Raw genomic sequence first — 23,408 nt, forward strand, 5'->3', positions numbered from 1 at the left:
AAAAATAACGATGATAATAAAATTAAATATTGTAACTATAAAACACACACGCACAAAAACTAAACTCACGGTACTAAATGTAAATTCATTTAAAAATGTTCTAATTAAGCCAATAATTCCCATCATTTTCGTAGGCAACTTCGTTCATATTTTATTTTCAAATTTTGCTGCTTCCTCACTTACCTTTTTTCCGCCTTATAGAATCTTAGACTAATTATAAGTAACCATAGAACCTTGTTTTAGCTATCATCTTCTATCTCACAAGAGAGCACAAAAAGAACAGTGAGAGCAGAAGAAGACAATGGGACGCCCTGATACAGACCCTGAACAAATACAAGCCGAATACGAACTTCACCCTCAAGAATACGACCCGACCCATGAACCAACTCCGAATGTGGCCGATGAATATCCACCGCCACCACCTTATGAAAACAGCAATCAACAAGGCCAACAACAACCTCAATTCCCGCCGCAACAACCACCGCAATACCCACCACCTGCTCAGCAACAGCCACCGCAATACCCACTACCTGCTCAACAGCAGCCTCCGCAGTACCCACCACCATCAGAACAACCTAACCAAGCCTATCCTCCACCGCAGTGGCCCGCGCCGTACCCACCGCAACAAAACATGCAATACAATCCAGCGTACCCTAACGGGACGAACCAGCAGCCAGCGGCGGCGGCGTATCCGCCACAGCCAGTACAGTATCCGCCGAAAAGTCCAGCGGCAAATCAGATGTACGCAAATGTAGGACCACAAGCGACGCAGCCTCAGACCGTTTACGCCCCTAACGTAGCGCCACAAGTGTTTCCTCAACCGGCATTCTTGCCTCCTGATCAAGGACAGGGCATGCCGCCTGTTTCACCGCATAAACATGTGGCAGGGATCCCGGTGGTGAATGGTGGTGTTGACGGTTGGCGGACTGGCCTTTTTGATTTCATGGATGATCCGATGAACGGTAAATCTTCTTTAAAGTTTTCAATATCACTGCGGGTTCATGCACACACGTTCTCGCTTCATTTTCCATGCAATTTATGTTATTATCATGGGTTAATATTTTTTTATTCATTTATCATCACATAACTTATAATGATTAATTTCGATTTTATTTTTAAATTTCAGCTCTAGTGACAGCCTTCTTCCCATGTTTGACATTCGGCCAGATCGCCGAAATCGTGGATGACGGCCACACAAGTAAGCATAGAGAGACATTTGAAAATATTCTCATTTTTTAAATACATTTTATAACGGATTTTGGAAGAAAAAAAAATGTGTATTTAACATCATTGTTCAATGGTTTTAATATATATTAATGAAAAATTTGATATGATTTAAAAAAAAGGATAAATTACCTCTCGATTCCTTTCATCTAGAAAAATTAGAGCAATTTAACATCTGTTAATTTTAAAAGTGAACAACTAAATACAATTAATCACGATGCTAATGTCTTTCGTCAATTGTGCCTAATTTTGATTAGTATAATAACAAATTTATTTTGATTCTAAAATTTAACAAATTTAGCCCGTACACAAATATTGCGAGCTAAATTTGTTAAATCAAAATTAAATTGAAATTATGTGTAAACTTTGAGGGATAAATTTATCATTATACCAATTAAAATTTTATAAAATTGATAGAAAATATTAACGTCATAATCAATTATCTTCAATTGCTCACTTTAGGAATTGACAGAGACTGAATTAATTCGATTTTTTTTAGATAGACCAACTTACTTAATATTGAGAGGCGTTGAAAATATTTTTTTATCAAAAAAGAAGAAAGACAACATGTTTTTTGATCATGTCTATATTAATGGACTCAACAGCTTGTGGAACCAGTGGACTGCTTTACGGTGCAATCGCGTTCTTAATTGGATTGCCGTGCCTAATGTCGTGCACTTACAGAACCAAACTAAGAAACAAATTCGGTTTGCCGGAAGCTCCGGCACCCGATTGGGTCACTCACTTCCTTTGCGAGTGGTGTGCTCTTTGTCAAGAATACAGGGAGCTTCAGCTTAGGGGCTGGGATCCTTCTATTGGTAATAATCAATAATTACATCATGTCTTCTTTTTTGTAATTATTGTAATTAATGAATTATAATAACATTTATTATATTCGTAATTTAAATTATATATATATTTTAGGGTGGCAAGGAAACTTGGCAAAGAAGCAGGTGCAACAGCCAGTGATGATGGCACCGATGAACCAAAGAATGATAGCTTGAGATGATGAGGAAACTGCCATTTTACGAATGTTTTGTTTTTTTTTTTGTTTTTGGTAATTATTTTATGTTTGGATTGGTTTAATTATATGTCAAATGCTGTTTCAATTTAATTTCCGTCGATAAAATAAATTATCTCAACAAAAGCATGATTTGGTTGTAAAACATAAATGCCTTTTTGGCCTCGATAATGGGTAAATTTCGGCTTTAACATGATAAAATATAATTAATAAAATTTTAATTCAAAACTGAGATATTGGATTTTAAGTATTCAGGTTTCAGTTTTACTATGTGCAATATTATATATGTAAATCTTTGAATCCCATAGTTTCATGTGTGAGTTTTAATCTAGTTTAGCAGTTTTAATTTGAATTGTAATTTTTAATTTATTTGTGTTGTAATGGTTTGATTTTACCTTATGATTTCTTGCACAATTCATTTGTAATATATATTTTTTTGATAGAAAATGAAAATACATGCCTAAAAACTGGAATGTATACGGATAAAGGCATCCTCATGCAGCGAGCTATGAACATCTTCCTCTAATAGTCTTCTAACATACCGTGATGGATTTGTGAGAATAATTAATTGATTTAGTTTCCCTACTACATCAACCACCAATACATGTCTAAACTTCACTTTCCAATCCTTAGTGTACCATTCATGTATTAATCAGACTTCTGTAATATTATAACTAATTGATGCGAATTCATTTCGAATAGTATCATTTAACATTGCATTATCACAATCAATCTCTACTTGAGTGAAGTCCTTTGGCCAAACCAACTTCAAGCCTTCAACAACTATTTGTGCCTTAACTTGGAAAACATTAGACACCTCTGTTACCATATCGAAACCCATCAACCAAACTTTGCTTGAATCTTTCACGGATTCTTCTATTGCCGCTTTAATAACAATTTAATACTTGTAATTACTCAAACATGTATTTATATTTATATTTTAATTGTAACCTTGAAAAAATAAAATTGATGTAAATAAATTTGAACAAAGCTAATAATAGCAACATATTAATCGATGATATAATTAGCAAATTTTAATATTAGTTACTAAATGTCCGAAATGTCATATCCTTGCGGTTAAATATTTTTAAAAAAGAAGAAGAGAAAATTAATAAATTTATTTTCTTCAATGAAAAATAATGAATGGTGCTAAATGCTAATCATACCAAGAATCTGGGTTATTTCCTTTCATCTCCAACCCAAAATTTATTACTATTTTTTGTTTATGGAGTTGAAAAATAAATTAAATTCTTCCCTGGAACAAAAGAAATAGGAAAAAGGAAGAAAGAAAGAAAGAAAAAAAAAAAAAAAACCTTGCTTCCTCTCTTTGCCCTTTGACTCCATTTTCAACATTCCACAGTTATCATCCTCTTAAGGTATTTTATTTTTATGTGTTCTAATCATCAATATAGGGTGTATCGAAGATACCGAGATTTGAATTCTAAATGTTTCGAATGATTTGATTTTGATCATTGTTTCCAGTTGGAAAGATGACAGACATATTGTTGGGAACTCATACGATAAAATCTCATGGAGTCAAGGTGGTCAAAGCACATATACATAACTGGCTAATCCTCGTAATTCTTGTCGTCATCGACGGTTTGTTGAATTACGTCGAGCCCTTTCACCGCTTCGTCGGACAAGAAATGATGACAGATTTAAAATTCCCTTTCCATGAAAATACCGTTCCGGTGTTGGTCGTACCGGTATGCATGTGTATTGCAACTTCAAGATTTCCCTAAAATAATTAGAAAAAATAGACACTATAATAAATTTAGTTATTGTTGTTTACGATTTTTTTAATTAAATTTCACTATTAACATTTTAAAAAGAGTTTATTTAAAGGAAATGTTAACTAAAATATTTCTTTTTCTAAAATATTGGCATGACACTATTACCTTATATGTCACATCAACAAATAATTTAAAATTATAAAATTATAAAAATTCAAAACATGTATACATATCGTTCATAAAAATTCAAAAATTGCATAAAGTACACGTGGATTATCATGCGAGTTTTCATGTTTAAAATTTAACATTTAATTTTAAAGGTTGATGGTCAAATTTGGTATTTTAAAAGTTGTGGGTTAAATTTAACTAAAATAAATAAGGATTAAATTATTAAAATATATAAATATTAAAGGCTAAATTTACCGATATGCCAAAAAAAAAATCTAGTAACACATTTTTACAGGTTATTGCAGTATTGGTGCCTTTCATTATTTTTGGTGTATACTACTATTTGAGAAAGGACATTTATGATTTTCACCATGCTATACTAGGTATACTTTTGTTTCAATTTAAGTTGTGTTAACACAATATGGTCATTGTCTTTACTCATTGAAACGCTTTTAAACATGCAACTTAGGTATTCTATATTCCGTTCTTTTGTCCGGAGTTATTACGGATTCGATCAAAGATGCCGTCGGTAGGCCGAGACCGAATTTCTTTTTTCGATGTTTCCCCGATGGGAAGGCGGTGTTTGACCAAGTTACAGGGGATGTTATCTGCCATGGGGATGCAAAGATTGTAAAGGAAGGATACAAAAGTTTCCCTAGTGGTCATACTTCATGTAACGATCTGCGTGTATTTTGTAGATTTCCGGCTGAGTTTCGATCATGCTTCGAGGAAACATATAACAGTTTTGGTTTTCCGATCATATGCAGGGTCCTTTGCAGGTCTTTGTTTCCTTTCGTTGTACTTGTCGGGAAAGCTAAGAGCATTCAATCGCGGAGGCAATGTCTCGAAACTTTGTATCGTGATTTTCCCGGTACTTGCCGCTGTTCTCGTGGGTATTTCTCGAGTGGACGATTACTGGCATCATTGGACGGATGTTTTTGCCGGAGCTCTTATAGGTGTCTCTCTCTCCCATTTTTCAGTAAACTTGGACTTAATTGATTTCCCATTGATTAATTGACGCTAATTAGCATTGAAATAATGAAAAAAATGTTCCTTTTTTTTTTTTTTTGATTGATGCAGGAACGTCCATGGCAGCATTTTGTTACCTGCAATTCTTTCCCTGTCCTCATTATGAAGATGGTATGTCTCTACACAGAAATTTTATCCTAGAGATGTTGCTATAAATATTATATGCAAATTAGGAATGTGTATCTGGCATTCAAGGTATTTGCAGCACTGCGATATATAAACATTTTCCTTACACGGATTTGTACTTGATACATACAGATACGGATATGAAATTATGATCCTTCACATTCATAACTTTAAAATAAGTATATTTGTGTTGGTTGCATACCAATATTTGATGCCCACTTATTGAGGGATCTTTAACTCATTTGAGAGAAGTCTTTAAAATATTTTTCGTTTGGAGCTGATGAATCATTCAACATGTCTAATATTATATGTAGTCGAGGTTTTAACTTTTGACTCTAATGAGAGCCAAATGACTGAAGCTACCTAAAACAATTATGGATTTAACATAGTAGGAGTGCTTTGTTGGGTTAGACTGTGCATGGCGCACAATAACCTACCAAGGAAATATGAATATTTGTGCTTGGTTGGGTTTGAGTTCATGGCTTACAACATATAGGGAACTTGTTGACAACTACACCACTAAGCACTCTAGTGTTCTATGTGTTTTATGGCACAGGCTCAAATATTATCAAGTGCAAATGATCACATTTTCTTAGTAGGTGGTCGTGAGCCACACATGATCTTGCCCACAAGTGTGTTATATGTTGTGAGGTACGAATTCAAACTTTATCAAGCACAAATGCTTGCATTTTCTTGGTAGGTGACCATGCACCATGCATGGTCTAACCTGACAAGGCATTCCCACCCTGTTGAATCCATGCACTACCTTTTTAGTCAACATTTGACACTCGAGCTCTCGTCAAAATTAAGAGATAAGGCTTTAATTGGAGATAATACCGAATGTGTTGAAGTATCCATTGACTCTAAACAAACGACACTTCGATAACTTCTTCTAAAAGAAATAGAAATCCCTCAACACTACTCTAAGATTGAGTAAAATAGATGAACCGTGAAATAGTAGCATTTTAAGATGGAGTTGAACATGCATATTGGAAGGACTAGTTTTATAAATGAAGTTGGGTTCAAGTATTCTGTTTCCGCTTACAAACTTCGATCACTCTATTTTGATATGCATAATTTGCATATTTAACCTTTATAATTTGATATTTTCAGTTTATGTAGTTTTAAATTTTTAATTTGACCAAATGGTGGTCGTTAAATTTTATCATTTTAAAATCTTATACAAGAAACATATTATCACATGTGTAATAAAATATTAGTTTGTTATGTAATTGTTATTTTCACGTTATTTTAGCTAATGGATTTAACGACTATTACTTGAGTTAAGATTAAATTTTCAAAATTTAAAAAGTATTGGAACTAAAATTGATCAAATTATAGAACAATGACTAAATCTAAACTTATAGGACCAATAACAAAATTTGATCTAAACAGATTTAAGTGCTACCATTTGGTTCTGGATTGGAATTCCCAAGGTTAAAAAGTACAAAGATTAAAATTGAACAAATTAGAGCATTGAGACTAAATTTACAACTTATGTATGGTATAGGTACTAACAAAAATTGACCCTTTATTTTCATAAGATTTTCTGCTTTGAAGTTTATAGATACTATAGTCACATGATTTTTTCATATGTTGCATGTTATTTTCACTTCTCATTGTATAATATCACGTTTTAGTTCTTTTTTCTTGTATCGTATTCATTAATTGTCTGAATAATCAGGTTGGGCACCTCATGCATACTTTAAGATGATTGCGGAAAGACAAAGTGATGAAAGTCCAGAAAGCACAGTCAGATCTCCAAGCAAGAATGAATCTAATGATATTGAAACACAACCTATGTGATAAGTAGAATCAAAGTCCAGAACCATATTAACATATTATTAAGTGAATGTTTGTATATGTGAATGTACACGTAACATATAGAGTTCACCAAATAAATGCAAACAATTGTACTAATAATATATGTGTACGTCTCATCTCCTATGCACTATATTATTCGTCATGTCTCGAAACAAAGGAGACGGTTTCCGCCTGTTGCGGGTTGTCTTAAATTTAATGTAGACGAGGAAATTTGGGACGTGTGCGGTGGCGTTTTTATAGATGAGGAATGTAAGTTACTTTTTTTATTCCCCGAACCTTTGGGGAATGTTTGACTCCAATTTCACCGATGCATGGGTAGATGAGATGATGGCTATCTCGTAGTGCTTCCTCTGTATGTTACTATTGACAATGGGAATATGCAAAAGTTTTGAAATCTATTCATCGTTATATTATTAAGATTGTGTAGGGATGCAAAGAGTCGAACTGTTGGGCTAATGTCCTGCTAAAAGCAATCTATGTTCTTAGTTTGCTTTATAGCTAATGCCTCCTTCATCGAGCTTTTTGTACCTTCCTTTTTATGATTAGGCGGGACAAAATTAAGATATGATATTATTGGAAGAGATAATCATGATCATTTAAAGAATTAATTTTTAATAATAATAATAAAATTTTAATTTTTTGAATAGGTTTAATTAAAAATTTTATTTTAGAATATCTTAGATTAAATTATTAATTTTTTAGACCTAAAATATGATGGGGACGAATGTTGCTAAATTTATTGTCGCTCTAGAGTTGACACATTTTGCTCCACCACCCACCCCAACATCTTTATAAATGTGTAATCTTTTCGAAAGATAAGCAAACATTTAAACAAAATTCTTCAAACAAAAATATTTAAAAATAAATTATATTATCTTTTTTTATTACACACATTTTACTCTTCTAATAGTTACATATACAATGGTAAAATAATAATTTCATATAGAGAAGCGACGCATGGTGGGGAAGCAATTTTTATAATCACATCATACCCACAGTAAAAGAAAATAACAATTCACCTCGTCTTGTCCCACCCCACATCGGTTTTTCAAAGAGAATTCGCTCCATTCAAAGTGAATCAATTCAAAATCATAGAACAATTTGAGTTTTACCATTCTTAAGTCCATGAGTACTTTATAAAAGTAATGTATTTTTAAAAATTATTTAGAAAAAAATATGGTAATTTTTCTCTGTAAAAAGTGATCCTATCATATCAAATAGTGATTTCACTTTGCATATGACATGTATCACACATTAAGTTTAAAAAATAATAATATTATACCCGATTGCCATGTGTTAACTCCCCATGAAACCACCGCCTAGTTTGGTGGTTTTAGAAAGGGATGGCACGTGACAATCTAATCTATTTTTTTTAAATTATAAAATATGACATGTCTCAAATACATAATAAACTCGTCATTTGACATAACATGATTACTCTTTAAAGAGAAAATCTACCATATTTTTCTAAATAAAGCACCCTATTTTTTAAAAATACTGTATTTTTATAATAAATTGAGACCACTAAATATATTATTTCATAAATAATTGCATTAAAAATTATAATTAAAAATTTTAAGAGTACCACCTTCAAAGAAGATCGCTTGAAAGATCTGCCTATCTAAAGGCATAGGCAGCTCTACTCAATTATGCCATTCACAACCTAAAACAATCAACTTCATTTATATAAACAGTTGGCCACATTAATTTCTCCATCACCCAATTTCCCCTTTTTAACTTCACCTTTACACCTATCATTTTTTTTATCATTCAATTAAATCACTGATCTTGATACCCATTTTCTTTTTGTTCACGAAAAATAGTTTATATTTTGCTTATACTTTGTTTTAGCTCAAAATGCCATTGTCCACCTTAATCTCTCTATTACAAAACATGGAAACTAGCAAAGTCCCAATGTGTCTGAACATGAAGAGGTACAAGAGGAGGAAAAAATACCAAAGGCTGAAACATACTATACTCAAGCACGAAGATGAAGACAAGGAAACGGTGTCGACGTTGGAAGAGTCGTGTCGGCGGGGGACAGGCGAAGCGATGGTTCGGAAGGTTCCGAGTTTGCCTGTTGAATCACTGAGGAAGTGGAGAGATGCATACGTGGAAATGATGCTATGTTTTGCTGCACATGTTAAGCAGCTTAATAATAATGGTAATGTTTATTTGTTTAAGAGATTTCCAAAGCCTAAGTCCCAATGTTTAGTTGATAATTAGTAAGGTCTACTTATAAGGGAGAGTGGGTTTTTAGGGTTTTTTTTCTTTCTATATTTCACTTATATTCAACACTTAATTCGAATCCATGTAATGTTGATTAACGTTCTTTGTTAATCATTTAGTAGTATCTTTTCTTCTGTAATATTTTTTCCTTATTTTTAGCCGGTAAATTAAAAAATATATCTTTTAATAATAAATATTTTAGTCTTACTTAATTATTTTTAATAATATATTGATTAAATTAATTTATTAATCGATAAAAAGCTAATTCAATCCTATTGTATAATAGAGAGCTTGCTAAATACTTTTATGAATTTTACCCACAGTAAGTTTCTTTGAGTTGTTTCACTTCAATTTGAATTTTTTTATACTTGTTTTATCATCATTTTCAATCAATGATAAATTTCATCTTTTCGAAAATAAAATAATTTAATGAAGTTATTTTTTAAAAATTAAAATGTAAACTTATTAATAATTTAATGTTTTAGGTAGCGAAAAAAATAAAAATTAATTTTTAAAAATTAAAAAGTGCCCATATAGAAAATAATAATCTTTCAAAGAAAATAATTTTGATTGCTAGTTTTGTGATTGAAACAATGGGTTAAAAATGTAACAAGCTTAAATGTTTGTTAATTGTTGTTTAGAAAAATAAAATTGAAAATAATAAAATTATATTATTAAGAAAATATCATCCTCAAATGGCAAAAACTCTATTTTCTTCGGTATTTTTACTAAAAGAATCAATATATCATTTAGTGCTTGAGTTTGATTTCAATATTCAATTTAGTACTTAAAATTTTGTCTCAATTTGACACTGGATTTGTCTTCAATGTTCAAATTTGATCCTTAGACCAAACATTATTATGTGACCTAATAAATATTTGATACTATGCTCTAGTTGAAACACTTAATTGAAAAAAAAAACACTCATGTACCAAATTGAATATCAAAACAAAACACAAGTACCAAATTAAAATAAAGGGTAAACTACAACCAATGTCACTAAGCTATTGGTAAGTTTATGTTTTGGTCACTCAACTTAAAAAAGTTACGAAATGGTCATTGAGCTATTCAAAAAAAATTATTGAAGACTTTATTATTATTATTTTTTAAAAGTCTGGCCAGTGAACTTCAAGAGACAATTTAACGATAGTTACGGTGGATCAATAACTATTAATGAGTAAAAGAACATATCTTAGATCTAATTCAATTTAACGGTCAGTGTCGAAGATTGAAGAAGAATGTTATTTAGATTTTGACTCGCAAATTTGTGATGTTGAAAGTTATTTCATGGGAAAAATAGAATTGTAGAAGAGAAGGACAAAAAGAGTTTTTCATTGGTGCAGACGATGTGAATATAAAAGGCCATACAATAATTATTTTAACAATCCAATATCTTAAATGAAAACTTTCAAATAGTTCTATGACTATTTTGTAACTTTTTAAAGTTGAGTAACCAAAATGTAAATATAATAATAGTTTAGTGACCTTGGGTGTAGTTAACTAAAGTAAAAAATTCAAGTACCAAATTGAATATTAAAATCAAACTCAGGTACCGCATAGTATATTAACCCCTTCAGAAAAGCTGTACCAACAAATACTAGGCTCCTCTCGCTCTTCATTCGACGTCTAGCAAAACGAGTTGCAGTTCCACCCGAAAAAAGCCATATTTGGCCGTATCTAAACCACAATGAGAACCACTAGCTCAAATACCCAAGCGGAGGGCTCAAATTCGGAATCCAATCTCAAGCGCCAACCTGAAGTTGACGATGACAGCTCCGATTCGGCGGCAAAGAAACCCAAAACCCAAACTCCAGTTCAAGAAGAATCAGAAAAGGGAGAAAAGTCTTTGGATATAGAAGCTGACGTGGCAGAGGATAAAGGGTCGAGGCACACCATGGAAGATGCTTGGGTTATCATGCTCGATGCTACCCTAGATTCTCCTGGAAAATTAAGGTTTTAAATTTTATCTCAATGTGCCTCAAATTTAAAGTTTTTAGCTGTTTTTTAAAAGCTATAATCGGTTGTGGATATTGTGAAAGAGCAATAGTCTTTTATGCTTTTGTCTAAAGAAAAAAAAATTGTTTTGGTGGATTCCTAGATGTGGGCACTTTGCAATATACGATGGGCATGGAGGGCGGTTAGCGGCGGAGTATGCTCAGAGGCATTTGCACGCTAATGTTGTTTCTGCTGGCTTACCACGTGAGTTGGTGTGTTTTGCTTGGTCTAATTTTAAACATGTTTGATTTTTTGATGCGTTTGTTTAAATTCGGATTAATAGATGATATAAACATATACATATATGTTTGTATGTAGGTAAGAATGTGTATAAGTACGTATGTATGTAAGAATGTGTGTCTTTGTGTGGTCTAATTTTAAACATGTTTGATTTTCTGATGCATTTCTTTAAATTTGGATTAAGAGATGATAGACATATATACCTACCTACGTACATACATATATCTCTGCATGATAGGTAAGAATGTGTACAAGTATGTATGTATGTACGTAAGAATGTGTGTGTGTGTCTTAGGCTACACAAAGGGAGGCACAGCCTCTGGCATCCTCATATTTTAACTTGAGAGTTGAGACCTCCTAGTTGGAATCTCTAGTTCTAACCACTTTGATATATTAGAAATCTTGTAGCTACTAAGTTACCATTTATTTTCTTCATGGATAGATGAAAGAATGAATTCGCCTTTAGTTCTCTCGCTTACTATTTATCTTTTCTCAAAATCAAGGCTGTTATCTGCCATTGTAAAGCAAATCACAACACTTTTGACAATTATTTTTGATGACTTGTTAAATCTTATGGCTATCTTACCATTTTATTCTTATATTTTATTATGTGATTTCTTATAAATTCCATCAGGTGTTACAGCTTGATACTACTTGCAGCCAACTGTTTATTTTTTATGTTTGAATTGTTTGTATTGTGTTGTAAATAATTTACATTTCATTGTGCTCAATGATATTACAGTTAGACGTGAAGGCTGCCAAAAGAGCTATTCTTGATGGTATGTTACATTTTACATGTATCATTTATAGTATTTGATTTTTGCTTCTTTTTTTCTTTCCCAGCTTTTTCCTTCTTGTTCTTCATTTAAGATTTTTATTTGTTTTCTCTTTGCTAATCTAGGTTTCCGGAAAACTGATGAGGATCTACTTAAAGAAAGTTCTTCAGGTACCTACGTTAGCTATTTGTGCAGTATTTGCTATCTTTATGGTTTCCAGGGGCAAAGCCGGAAAATTGCTTTGAGGGTGGGGGAGCAGAGATGAATCATAAATTACCATTTTGTTTTGTTTTGTGTGTTTCACGTTGCATCAAGCTTAAAAGAAGGGAAAGGTGGTGCAAAAAGACAAAAAATGCTTACAGTTATGAAGTGCAAAACTCTTCAAACCCCTCCCCTTTCTCATTTTCTTGTTTTACAAAAAATCATTTGTGCGACTGTCCTAAAATAAATGTTCATAGCACGAATGTGGAATCTCCTGTTTATTGTGGTGAGGTAAATGAACATCAGAACCCCTTATGGTATTGTTCTTCATGTGGAATTTCTTCTGGTTTTCATCCTCTAAAACGGTCAAAAAAGCATATGAAAAACTCCTAAAGTTTTTCCTTCAAGATTGCATTGTTAACTGAGCAAGATGATCTGTGGTTGTATTACTCCCAATTGTGAGGGGGAAAAGAATATATATTGTGGTTTAAAAACTAATGACCCTATATACTGCCAGGAAAATTTCTGATTTATTTTGTTGTTTCGTTTTTATAAATTAGCCATTCTAATTCTTGTAAGCAGGTGAAAATTGAAAAGCCAACAACTTGATCTACTTTGTTACAAAATTTATATTTACGTGAAAGTTTCTTTCAATCTTATCAGGGGGATGGCAAGATGGTGCTACAGCTGTTTGTGTGTGGGTGATTGAAAAAATGGTAATAGTTGTCAATTGTGACTACAATTATTTCAATAATTCTATTATTTAACTGGAGTAATTTGGTTAGAATACAATTGGGAGATGGGTGAAAGTATCACGGAGGCTCTTGTATTAGGAGTCGGATTGCATTTTGCCTCCTTTACTCAGAAAATGGGCAAATTAATCCCGATATGTTAGACCAAAGAGTAAACTGGTCTTTCTGTTAAAAATTTCATCAATTTCTTCTATTGAAAATTGGCCGTTGTATGTCAAAATGAGGTACACATATGTGTAACTCTCTGGTTATTCCATCAGCCACGCTAGTTTTTCACATTAAAAATGGATGAAATTTTTAACAAGAGCACTAGTTTGCTCTTTGATCTAACATACAGAGACTAATTTGTCTATTTTTTGAGTAAAGAGAGCAAAATACAATCAAACTCCTAGTACAGGGGGCTCAATAGTACTTTTACCTTCTGAGATGCATGCTTTTCATCACTTAATTGGAAAAGTTTTAATTAACCTTGGGAAGGAAATTTTACTTTATTACTTTTCCTTATGCTCTCGAACAATTGTATTCTGTCAAATATTATTGCCTTTGAGATGTGTTTTTGATTAATTTTTCCTTTGCATGTAATTCAAAGGTTTTCATTGCAAATATTGGGGATGCAAAAGCAGTAGTAGCAAGATCCATTGACGGGTCAGATAAAGGAAGTGCATTGAAGGCCATTGTTTTGACCAGGGAGCATAAAGCCATATATCCACAAGAACGTGCTCGCATTCAGAAGGTAAAGATTACATGGAGGGACAGAGCATGGTACACTATCTTGATCATTAGAAGATTACTTGGTGGACAAACAATATTAGAATAATTGTAGTCATGATCTAGAAATGAGCTTAAATTTTGACCTTTAATTATTGAATGGACTAGTGTTAAACAATGAAAGGTACTCTTGCATGAAAATGGATGCAAAAGTGGAACAGCCAAGTCAGTAAGTTGACTGGTTTTATGGGCCGAATCATAATTTGATATCGGTTCTAGGAGTGATTCTTTCTTTTCCCTTGCATTAAGTACAGATGTTGATCTTTTATGAAGTCTTGGAATGTCATCTTTTGAACTGCATGAAATTACAACATAATGTCAAACGCTGGGTAGTATTGTTTCGATCTATGTATTCTGTACACCTTACAAGTGTTCTGTATTGTTTTCCAGGCTGGTGGTACTGTGGGCTCAAACGGACGATTACAGGGGCGTCTTGAAGTGTCTAGGGCATTTGGAGATCGCCAATTCAAAAAGGTCCATTCTGATTTAGTGATAGTTTACACCATGATTCACATAGCTTTATTTTGAGGTAAAAGTACTATGGAGGCCCTTTACTAAGAGTCAGATTATATTTTGTCCCTTTTTGCTAAAAAAATGGGCAATTTAGTCTCTGTATGTTAGATTAAAGAGCAAATTGGTCCTTTCTAGTAAAAACTTCATCAATTTCTACTGTTAAAAACTGACGTTGCTGCCAAAATAATCAGACAATTACATGTGGCATGCCATGTGTACCTCATTCTGACACATAGGGATCAATTTTTAACGGTAGAAATAGATGGAATTTTTAACAGAAGGATCAATTTGCTCTTTGATCCAATGTATAGGGACTAATTTGTCTATTTTTTAAGTGGAAGGGATAAAATGCAATCCGACTCCTAGTACAAGGGTCTCCATGATACTTTTACCTTATTTTGATCGTTTTTATTTCCTTTTAAATATATGAAAACTTGGTATCTTAAAGAAGTAAGCAAATTGCAGGTTGGTGTTGTTGCTACTCCAGATATTCATTCTTTTGACATCACAGATAGAGAACACTTCATTATTCTTGGTTGTGATGGCCTCTGGGGGGTATGTCTTCTTTTAGTTTCAACATCTCAAATCATATAATATCATGGTCATTTATATTTTAAGTCTTAAATCAATGTTTTAATTTTTTTTTCAATAAAAATGTTCTAGGTATTCGGACCAAGTGATGCTGTTGAATTTGTTCACAAGTTACTGAAGGTACGGAATGGTTTATCTTCTTTCCTCTATAACTAGGTGTTGATGACAAATAAGAGACATTCACACAATGGAAGACGTCCGGAGAGCCATAGGTGGAGGAGCTCTGTTTTTATAGTGTAAAAGGGGTCCAATAGGAACATAAAGTCTTCCCAAGGCTAAGGGCAAGTTTTTATAGGTGAGGGTGATCGTCTCCTAGCCTTGGGCCTTGGCATGTGTATGGATGGACCCTGGCTCAACCACAATACTGACCCATTAAGGGGTCTGTCGGCTTCAGACGAAATGGGATTGTCATGAGGAACTTGATTGAGTTAGCTATTTTCTATTAATGGTTATGTGAAGTGCCTCATTATGATGTCTGGTTGTTTATATCTAATGCTTTCTGAAACATGTTACGCAGGAGGGTTTACCTGTTACAGCCGTCAGTCGCCGTCTCGTAAGGGAAGCTGTTCGTGAGAGGCGGTGTAAAGATAACTGCACCGCGATTGTTATTGTCTTTAGGCGCAAGTAATTCTGGCATTTCAACAATTGTAGTTTCAGGCATGCTTTGTTATTTCTTTTTTGATTGCACAAACTGCAAAGAGTGTTCATTAGCAGATACTATGCCCAATCCACTCAGTTTTGCTTTTTCATGTTAGTTGAAATAGACTTTTTCTCTATTCGAATTGTATCAAATATGTTACTTTGACTATTATTATTACTTATGTCTAAGATTCGATGCACATCTAGACATGGTTATACAGATATGACCTTCAAATGTATGAAACTCTTATTTTCTTGAAAAACTTGAACAGACTGTGTTAGATACATACTTATATACTATACCGTAGTGGCGGAGCTAGAAAATTTTTTGGAGGGCTGAAATTAAATTGTATATTTTATGATAATAAAATTACAATTTCACCATTAAATATTTTTATAATTTTATTAATTTTTAGATTAAAAGTATAATTTTATTATTACTAATTTAAAATTTTATAAATTATAAAAATTTTAAATGAATTCCTTTTAATTTTAAGGATTGCTATACAGAGGAGAAGGATAGGTCAAACTTGTATTCTTTTCTATGACAAATTTAGTTTTAAGGTTTTACAAATTTGAGTCCATTTGATCTTTTATTCTAAAATAATAATTTTAAATGCTTATAAATGACGTAATTTGATTTAATTTTAAATTTTTTAAAAATAAATTTAATTCTAAGAATTTCAAAACTTAAAATTTTAATTTTTTAAAATTTATTTATTTTTCTTCTCCTTTTCTTTTTATCTTCTTTGTCAAAATTCTGGAGCACAAAATTTGACAGTAGCCATTACTCCTTGTTCATGGACCATCAGTTGTCACGTGTTTTTAGAATATACATATTATTTTGACATTTTAAAATTTGTATTTATATATTTTAAAATTTTATTTTTACATTTTAGAAATATTTATATGTTATATAATATATTTTAATTAAAATAATATATAATGCATTTTTTTAAATGAGTGATGTGATGTGTTTTAATAGCACTCATATTATTCAGTTGTAATTTATTAATTAAATATTCATTTAAAAATAATAATAATTCGAGTTCATTTTATTTTATTTTTTAAAACGGTGAGTTAAATCATGTAACAAATAATAATTTAAGTATTAAAATGAATTTTTAAAAAAATAATTAAAGTGGGAAAAAAATATATAAATTAGGGCCAAAGCGGGCATTAAGCTGAAACTTTAAATGACGGGAAAGTGGGAAGGGCAAAACACTGTGAGTAAAAACTGAAAAGGAGAAGAACGAAAAAAGACAAGCTTTAAAGGATGCAAGGTAATGAATCAACAAGGTTAGTATGTTCAATTTTAGCAATGGATCAATCTTGTTTCTCTTATAAAGTTTGTCGTTTTTGCGAAACGCCTGTCCCTGATGACAAGCCGGCCGAGTTTATCTGCAACAATCGCAAATGCGCCGGTCGCCGGCGCAGTTCTAAGCGACTCTTCCGCTTACTCGTATGTCCATGTCTTTCTCTTTGCATTAACTTTGCTTTTCGTAAACCATGTGTTTCTGGGTTTCATTGAAAGGCAATCATTTGTTTTTTTGTTTTTTGTTTTCGGGTTAGGGCAGTTTTCAATTGGAACGGAGACAAGGGTTATGAATGTTGTAGCTTTTGATAGGGCTGCACAAGTCATCTTTGGTTGTTCAGCTCAGGAATTCTTTGATTTTTCAATTCTGCACCCTTGTGCTGGTAATTTTTTTTTCTTGCTTTTTCAACAACAATTGTGATGTTTTATCAACTTTTTAAAATATTGGGTAAATGAGCAGATAAGTCTAGAATTATTTCATTTTTTAGATTGATAATTACTAATATATTGTTGTTTGGAAGCTTTGGGTGTTTTGAGCAATCATGGAGTTTGTGTTTTGGTTCATAATACAGTTAAAATAGCTAGTAAAGTATTGGTGGGAGAATTATTGAAGGTGACATTGAACACACCAAAAAGGTGCAAAGCAGAACATCTTCGTATGACAAACATCGTTCCAATGAGTAGCGATTTTGAACCAGTGATTGAGACCCTGAGAAAAGTTGATTGGAGTTAAAGTTTCTTATGTCATATTGTTGATTCAGCCGGTAAAGGAGATTTTGTGAAGGTTCTCTTTTTGGGTATATTTTGTGGGTTCAATCCAAAGGAATATTGTGGAGCTTGTATCTTTTTGTTTTCAATGTTTAGCAGTGGTTAAATGAAGTTTTCTAGTTGAAATTAAGTGCTGCAATGTGGTTTAATTGGATTATCAGCCCTCATCTTGCTCCTTCGAAATCAAAGTTCATTGCGTGTGTGCTCCAATCATTTTTTACACCAAATGCATTGTTTCCCTAGACAATTTTGGAACTAGAGATTTAGAATTTTGCATATTTATATTATATTTTTTCCATTGACAATTTAATTTCTATTAATTTTTGACACATTTTAGTATTGTGTTTGTCGTGTCATGTCCAAACATCATCCATACTAAAAGCTACAAAAGCACTGCTGCTGAAATCTTCACATACCTACAATTTTAATGTAAAAGTATGTATAATAAACAACAATGCGAGAGTACCCATCTAAACCTACCGGACTCAAAGTCGAATCAAATGTATATTTTTAATTTTTTCTCTAAGTTTATATATATATTGTACAATGATGATTTGAACCCTCCAAAAACATGATAAGATGCCAGCTACGTTGCTCGGACTCTTGATTTTTCATACCTTACCAATGTTAAGGGACTTATATTGAACGCATTTTCAGACTCAAGTACCGAGACAAGACCCTCCATATATACGATAGGATGCCAACTATATTGTTCGGATTCTTGATTTCTTCTTGAAGTAATTATATCTAACACTTATTTCCAACATATGAATATGGGGATATGACCTTCAAATATCCTCCAAATACATTGAAAGGTTTACAAAAATCTAACCATACTGGTGTCTGATACATATTGTATCCAAGACTCACACCAGAGGCCGAGTAACATAGGATGCTAACATACAGCACGTGATGATAGAGAAATTAAATATGTTTGTAGCTTCAACATATGCTCCAACCATTCATTATTATAGGAGTACCCGTGTCCAACATTCGGATATAAATATTGGGGTATAACACTCCAAGGACCCTCCAGATGCATGAAAAATTTTAAAAATTAAACATTCCTGTGAAAGACACGTAACCATATCCAACACTGACATTCGGGGCAAGTAACAAAGGCTTCAACTTATAGTAACAATCATATCACTACTTTATTATAACTATTACACTTAAAACTTATTAAACAATCACATCTAGTATTCCAATCAAAACATGTTGCATTGAAGTCAAATCTGCTAGACATTAATTCTCATTCTAGAGAAGTGCTTGAATCGTAAGATGTGCATGCTGCATGTGTATTGTTTCATTGTTCACCAAAAAACACAGCTTTGAAAAGAAAACAAACAAACAAAAAAGAAAATTCAAGAAAAAGCCACCATATAATATCCTCGATGAAAGCAAATATTTGGCAGTAGATTGCCATTTCATAATTCTAACCATAGTCGAGTCTAAAATGAAACATAACTACTAATTCAAATAGCCAACAGATGCAAAAGATAACTAGAGAAACACATATCATCTCCAGAGCATGAAATTACCTAACATTAACGATATCATCAATCTTCAAAATCATTCTCACACACTCTGTAGCCAGTGTAATTGCACTTGTGCTTACAAGCAAAGGCTGCACTACATTCTCCTCCAAGATATTAGTAATCTGTCCTTTCCTCACATTGATCCCAGCATTGATCTCTCCTTGAGCATGTCGATTCCTCAGCTCAGTCACAATAGCAATAGGGTTCAACCCGGCATTTTCAGCCAATGTGTAAGGAATAACTTCCAGTGCTTCAGCAAATGACCTCACACAATAGCCCTCCATACCATGCAACACCTTAGACCAAGCACCAAGCTGCCTGGACAACTCAATCTCCGGAGCACCGCCACCGGCAATCAAAAACCTCTTGCTAACCAAACACCTAACCACACACAAAGCATCATGTAAACTCCTCTCGGCTTCATCGATAACTAACTGATTCGAACCACGAATCAAAACAGTAGTAGTCCTTCCCATATCCTTAATCCCAGTAACTTTAACAATTTTCCCATCACCAAGTGAAACCTCCTCGACAAGATCAGCATGCCCCAACTTCTCAGCTCGAAAATGCTCAATATTAGCAATAGGCAAACAATTCAAGGTCTTGGTGATAAACTCAATGTCCTCCCTCTCAACGTCCTTAATAACCATAATCTTAGCTTTGGCCAGATAATGCAATGACAAATCAGTAACAGCATCCCTCAAAATACTCTTTTGAATCAACAAAACATTACATCCCGTTGCCTTGATCTTCTTAATCATACCCAAAATGTAATTCCTTTCCTCTTTCAATATCCTATCCATTTGAGTATAATCTGAAACTACAATACTCTGTTCAATATCAGTTTTAGGAGGGGAAATTTGAAATTGAATTACCGCAATTTTTGCGTTCTCCATTCTGGTTGGTCCTCCAGCTGCATGACTCGCTTTCTTATCAAAAACCAGCCCTTTAACTAACTCAGTATCGTCCACGGTTCCGCCCAGCTTTTTCACAATCTTGATGTCTCGTAAATCAACCATATCCGGTTTTGCTGGATCCACGACCGAGAGAACTGAATCAACGGCCAACGGTGCCAGTAGAGTCGAGTATTGGCTAACAACCTTGCTGTTCAACGAAGTGCTGGCGGATTTGATTAAAGATTCACGGTCAGAGATCTCGAGAGGGACGGCCATGGCGGTGAGTACATCGACGGCTTTAGTCGAAGCCTTGTGGAGAGAATCAGAGATAACAGTAGGATGGATACCATTGGTAAGAAGCAATAAACACTGTTTAAGAAGGGCGCCGGCGATGACGACAACGGTAGTGGTACCGTCACCGGCAGCAGAATCTTGCGATTTAGATAAGTCTACGAGCATTTTAGCGGCGGGCTGGAGGACTTCCATCTTGTTCAAGATAGTGGCGCCGTCGTTGGTTATGATGACTTCGCCGTTGGCGGTCGAGATCATTTTGTCCATACCTTTAGGACCTAAGCTAGTTCGAACGGCGTCGGCAACGGCTCGAGCTGCTTTGATGTTGGCTTGGCGGATGTCTTCTTTGCGCTTGTTGTCAACGTACGACTCTGTCTTGGAAGAGCGCGGCTGAGCTGCTGTAACGGCTGCCATTTCCGGTGGGTATGGGAATTGATTCAGTGGATCGGAGGTGCAGGGGAAAACACTGGAAGAAAGAGAGTTCTAGAAGAGTGGGATCGAGAGAGTCGAGTTACGATATTAGAGAGGGGGAGACAAAAGTCGCAAGGTTTCTCGTATCTGATTTTTTCGGGTTTAGAGGGTTGTTTGGAAGTTGTCAAAATTATTTGGAATTGAGGTTGCTTCTCAAGTGTTTCTATAAGGTATCCCAAATGAAGCCTTAGCTTAGGGTTTAGAGGGATGTTTGCCTGAGCTTTTTAGTTTGGGTGAATTTCATCCGATGTTACTAATCTAGTAATAAGTGTACGTTTTTGTTACTTAACTTCAAAAAGTTACAAAATGATCATTAAATTATTGTAAAATTTTCATTTAAGTCTCTGAACTTTTTGGAAGTTTTTATTTAAGTCATTGAACAATTCAAAATATTTTATTTAAATCATTGGATTGTTAAGTTTTTTTCTCAAGTTTAACTAGTGAGCTCCAAGTGACGATTTGATGATTGATACGATAGATCAATACCAATTGACGAGCAGAAAAACATTCCTTAAATCTAAACTGATCTGATAGTTAGTGACAAAAATTGCAGAAGAAAGTTATTTGAATTTTGGTTAGCAAATTCATGAAATTCAAAATTGTTTCATGAAAAAAAATTAAATAATAGAAAAATAAAAATAAAAAATGCAACTTTCAATTGGTATAGACGATACAAACGGATAAGGTCATACAACAACAATTTAAATGAAATTTTTTGAATTGTTTCTTTTTATTTTTATTTTTTCATCCATTTTAAGGTCCATTTTCGAAGTGGATGTCACCTCCAATAATGTTGTCTCCAACGTTCAAACTTAGATATTCTTTTGAAAATGTAATATGTGTTGTCATTACACTCAACATTGATTAGCATTTTTTTTAAATAAATTAACATTTTCATTGTATTTTGTTCATTTTCAATTCCTATTTATTGTAAATTTTCTATTTTGGTATTTTCTTATTTTATGAATATTTAATTATTATTAATTTACATATTTTATTTTCTCAAATTGATAGACGCATAGTTTAAATTTTAACTCTATTATTTCGATTATAACGTGATACAATTTTAAAAAGTTTACACATTATATTGTAATGAAATCCAAGTTTAGATTTAGTGATCAAAATTGAAAACTACTAATTTCTTAAACTAATATAAAACTAATAAAGTTTAAGAACCAGATTTATTATGCAAGTAAACTCATGCAAGCTGAAAAGCACTATCTCCAAGGGATAATGGTAAAAATTGCGTAAATTACATTACTACTCAATTAAATATTAGTAAATTTTTTGCCTATCAACTATGAAATATTATAAAATGATCATTCAACTATTTTGTTAATAGATGGCTAACAATGACAACTTTTAAAATTGGTATAATAGCAATTTTAACTCTCGACATTTATACATTGTGTCAATTTAGTCTTTATTCTAAAAGGTTTAACCTTCAATATTTACGTTGTGTAATCTAGTCTTTTGCTATTTTGCATTTCTTTGTAACCATTTCACCTAAAAGATTTAAAAAATAACAATTAAATTTGATTGAAAATATACAAAAAAACAAAACATCTAAAAATCCAAGATAAAGTAACTTTCATCTTTTTTCTCGTTCTTTAAAAATTAATCCTCAATGTCACAACTAAAAGTAAAATTGTAAAAGAAAATTCAAATTACACAATGTGCAAATATTGAGAGCTAAAGTTGCTATTATGACAGTTTTAAAAGTTGCCATAGTTAGACAAGTGCTGACAAAAAAAAATTGAATAGTTGGGTGGTCAGTTTGGGGCAAAATACCCAAAAAAGCCATTTTTTTAAAATTTATAGAAATGGGCCCAGTATTTTATTATTTACCGGAATGGACCATTTTCTCCTAAATCGCGTCCACGTCAGCGCAATGTCAGGGGATGTGCCAGGAAATCGCGCCCACGTGTACGCGCTTTTGAAGTCGGGCATCAGATAACCTCCAATTAACTGAATAATGTATGTCCGAGCATATCGGATTCTTTCTATTTCTGTTGAATCTTCATCCGGATCCGGGAATGTGTCTCGTAACCAGCCCATCTCGATCTTACCTCCGTCCATTTTCTCTGGAATAGTGTCCAAAAGCTCGTAGCAGACCGCAAGCCAATTGCTAGATTGGGCAGACCCGATGATTGGGTACCTGTCCACCGGTAATCTCAATTGCAGATTGACATCTTCCAAAGTGATAGTGCACTTTCCACGTGAAAGATGGAATGTGTGCGTCTCGGGTCTCCACCTTTCGATCAGCGCACTGATTAGTTTCGGGTCCACCTTATATCCCC

General features: G+C 33.2%; 5 protein-coding genes across 5 annotated transcripts; 4 read left to right on the forward strand and 1 right to left on the reverse strand.

Moving 5' to 3' along the window:
- Positions 1 to 207: 207 nt before the first annotated feature.
- Positions 208 to 2,492, forward strand: LOC105801737 (protein PLANT CADMIUM RESISTANCE 6). Its single transcript, XM_012632995.2, has 4 exons — positions 208 to 962; positions 1,127 to 1,198; positions 1,830 to 2,042; positions 2,149 to 2,492. The coding sequence occupies exons 1-4, from the start codon at positions 302 to 304 to the stop codon at positions 2,226 to 2,228; spliced, it is 1,026 nt and encodes a 341-aa protein (XP_012488449.1). The 5' UTR covers positions 208 to 301; the 3' UTR covers positions 2,229 to 2,492.
- A 1,243-nt stretch (positions 2,493 to 3,735) lies between these two features.
- LOC105801739 (probable lipid phosphate phosphatase 4) lies at positions 3,736 to 7,493 on the forward strand. Its single transcript, XM_012632999.2, has 6 exons — positions 3,736 to 3,951; positions 4,442 to 4,529; positions 4,616 to 4,819; positions 4,914 to 5,102; positions 5,227 to 5,286; positions 6,986 to 7,493. Exons 1-6 carry the CDS (start codon positions 3,736 to 3,738, stop codon positions 7,105 to 7,107), a joined length of 879 nt encoding a protein of 292 aa, XP_012488453.1. The 3' UTR covers positions 7,108 to 7,493.
- Positions 7,494 to 10,955: 3,462 nt separating this feature from the next.
- LOC105801738 (probable protein phosphatase 2C 8) lies at positions 10,956 to 16,051 on the forward strand. The gene is made up of 10 exons (XM_012632996.2): positions 10,956 to 11,307; positions 11,453 to 11,561; positions 12,332 to 12,368; positions 12,491 to 12,535; positions 13,230 to 13,282; positions 13,908 to 14,051; positions 14,477 to 14,560; positions 15,065 to 15,154; positions 15,263 to 15,310; positions 15,708 to 16,051. Exons 1-10 carry the CDS (start codon positions 11,042 to 11,044, stop codon positions 15,816 to 15,818), a joined length of 987 nt encoding a protein of 328 aa, XP_012488450.1. The 5' UTR covers positions 10,956 to 11,041; the 3' UTR covers positions 15,819 to 16,051.
- A 970-nt stretch (positions 16,052 to 17,021) lies between these two features.
- On the forward strand, positions 17,022 to 18,042 carry LOC105801740 (hypothetical protein). The gene is made up of 3 exons (XM_012633001.2): positions 17,022 to 17,291; positions 17,407 to 17,527; positions 17,717 to 18,042. The coding sequence occupies exons 1-3, from the start codon at positions 17,106 to 17,108 to the stop codon at positions 17,875 to 17,877; spliced, it is 468 nt and encodes a 155-aa protein (XP_012488455.1). The 5' UTR covers positions 17,022 to 17,105; the 3' UTR covers positions 17,878 to 18,042.
- Positions 18,043 to 19,275: 1,233 nt separating this feature from the next.
- On the reverse strand, positions 19,276 to 21,251 carry LOC105801734 (T-complex protein 1 subunit delta). Its single transcript, XM_012632991.2, has one exon. The coding sequence runs from the start codon at positions 21,049 to 21,051 to the stop codon at positions 19,450 to 19,452; it is 1,602 nt and encodes a 533-aa protein (XP_012488445.1). The 5' UTR covers positions 21,052 to 21,251; the 3' UTR covers positions 19,276 to 19,449.
- Between the last annotated feature and the right edge of the window lie 2,157 nt (positions 21,252 to 23,408).

Source organism: Gossypium raimondii, chromosome 11 (genome assembly GCF_025698545.1).
Source record: "Gossypium raimondii isolate GPD5lz chromosome 11, ASM2569854v1, whole genome shotgun sequence".
Classification (NCBI taxonomy): domain Eukaryota; kingdom Viridiplantae; phylum Streptophyta; class Magnoliopsida; order Malvales; family Malvaceae; genus Gossypium; species Gossypium raimondii.

Bases quoted from the DNA above. Each gene is read 5' to 3' on its own strand.
- LOC105801737 (XM_012632995.2), top strand. From the start codon at position 302: ATGGGACGCCCTGATACAGACCCTGAACAAATACAAGCCGAATACGAA. The intron at 963-1,126 runs GTAAATCTTCTT...TTTAAATTTCAG, and splicing joins CATGGATGATCCGATGAACG to CTCTAGTGACAGCCTTCTTC. The intron at 1,199-1,829 runs GTAAGCATAGAG...TGGACTCAACAG, and splicing joins CGTGGATGACGGCCACACAA to CTTGTGGAACCAGTGGACTG.
- LOC105801739 (XM_012632999.2), top strand. From the start codon at position 3,736: ATGACAGACATATTGTTGGGAACTCATACGATAAAATCTCATGGAGTC. The intron at 4,820-4,913 runs GTAACGATCTGC...GATCATATGCAG, and splicing joins CCCTAGTGGTCATACTTCAT to GGTCCTTTGCAGGTCTTTGT. The intron at 5,287-6,985 runs GTATGTCTCTAC...CTGAATAATCAG, and splicing joins CTGTCCTCATTATGAAGATG to GTTGGGCACCTCATGCATAC.
- LOC105801738 (XM_012632996.2), top strand. From the start codon at position 11,042: ATGAGAACCACTAGCTCAAATACCCAAGCGGAGGGCTCAAATTCGGAA. The intron at 12,369-12,490 runs GTATGTTACATT...TTGCTAATCTAG, and splicing joins CAAAAGAGCTATTCTTGATG to GTTTCCGGAAAACTGATGAG. The intron at 14,052-14,476 runs GTAAAGATTACA...ATTGTTTTCCAG, and splicing joins AACGTGCTCGCATTCAGAAG to GCTGGTGGTACTGTGGGCTC.
- LOC105801740 (XM_012633001.2), top strand. From the start codon at position 17,106: ATGCAAGGTAATGAATCAACAAGGTTAGTATGTTCAATTTTAGCAATG. The intron at 17,292-17,406 runs GTATGTCCATGT...GGGTTAGGGCAG, and splicing joins AGCGACTCTTCCGCTTACTC to TTTTCAATTGGAACGGAGAC. The intron at 17,528-17,716 runs GTAATTTTTTTT...TTCATAATACAG, and splicing joins AATTCTGCACCCTTGTGCTG to TTAAAATAGCTAGTAAAGTA.
- LOC105801734 (XM_012632991.2), bottom strand. From the start codon at position 21,051: ATGGCAGCCGTTACAGCAGCTCAGCCGCGCTCTTCCAAGACAGAGTCG.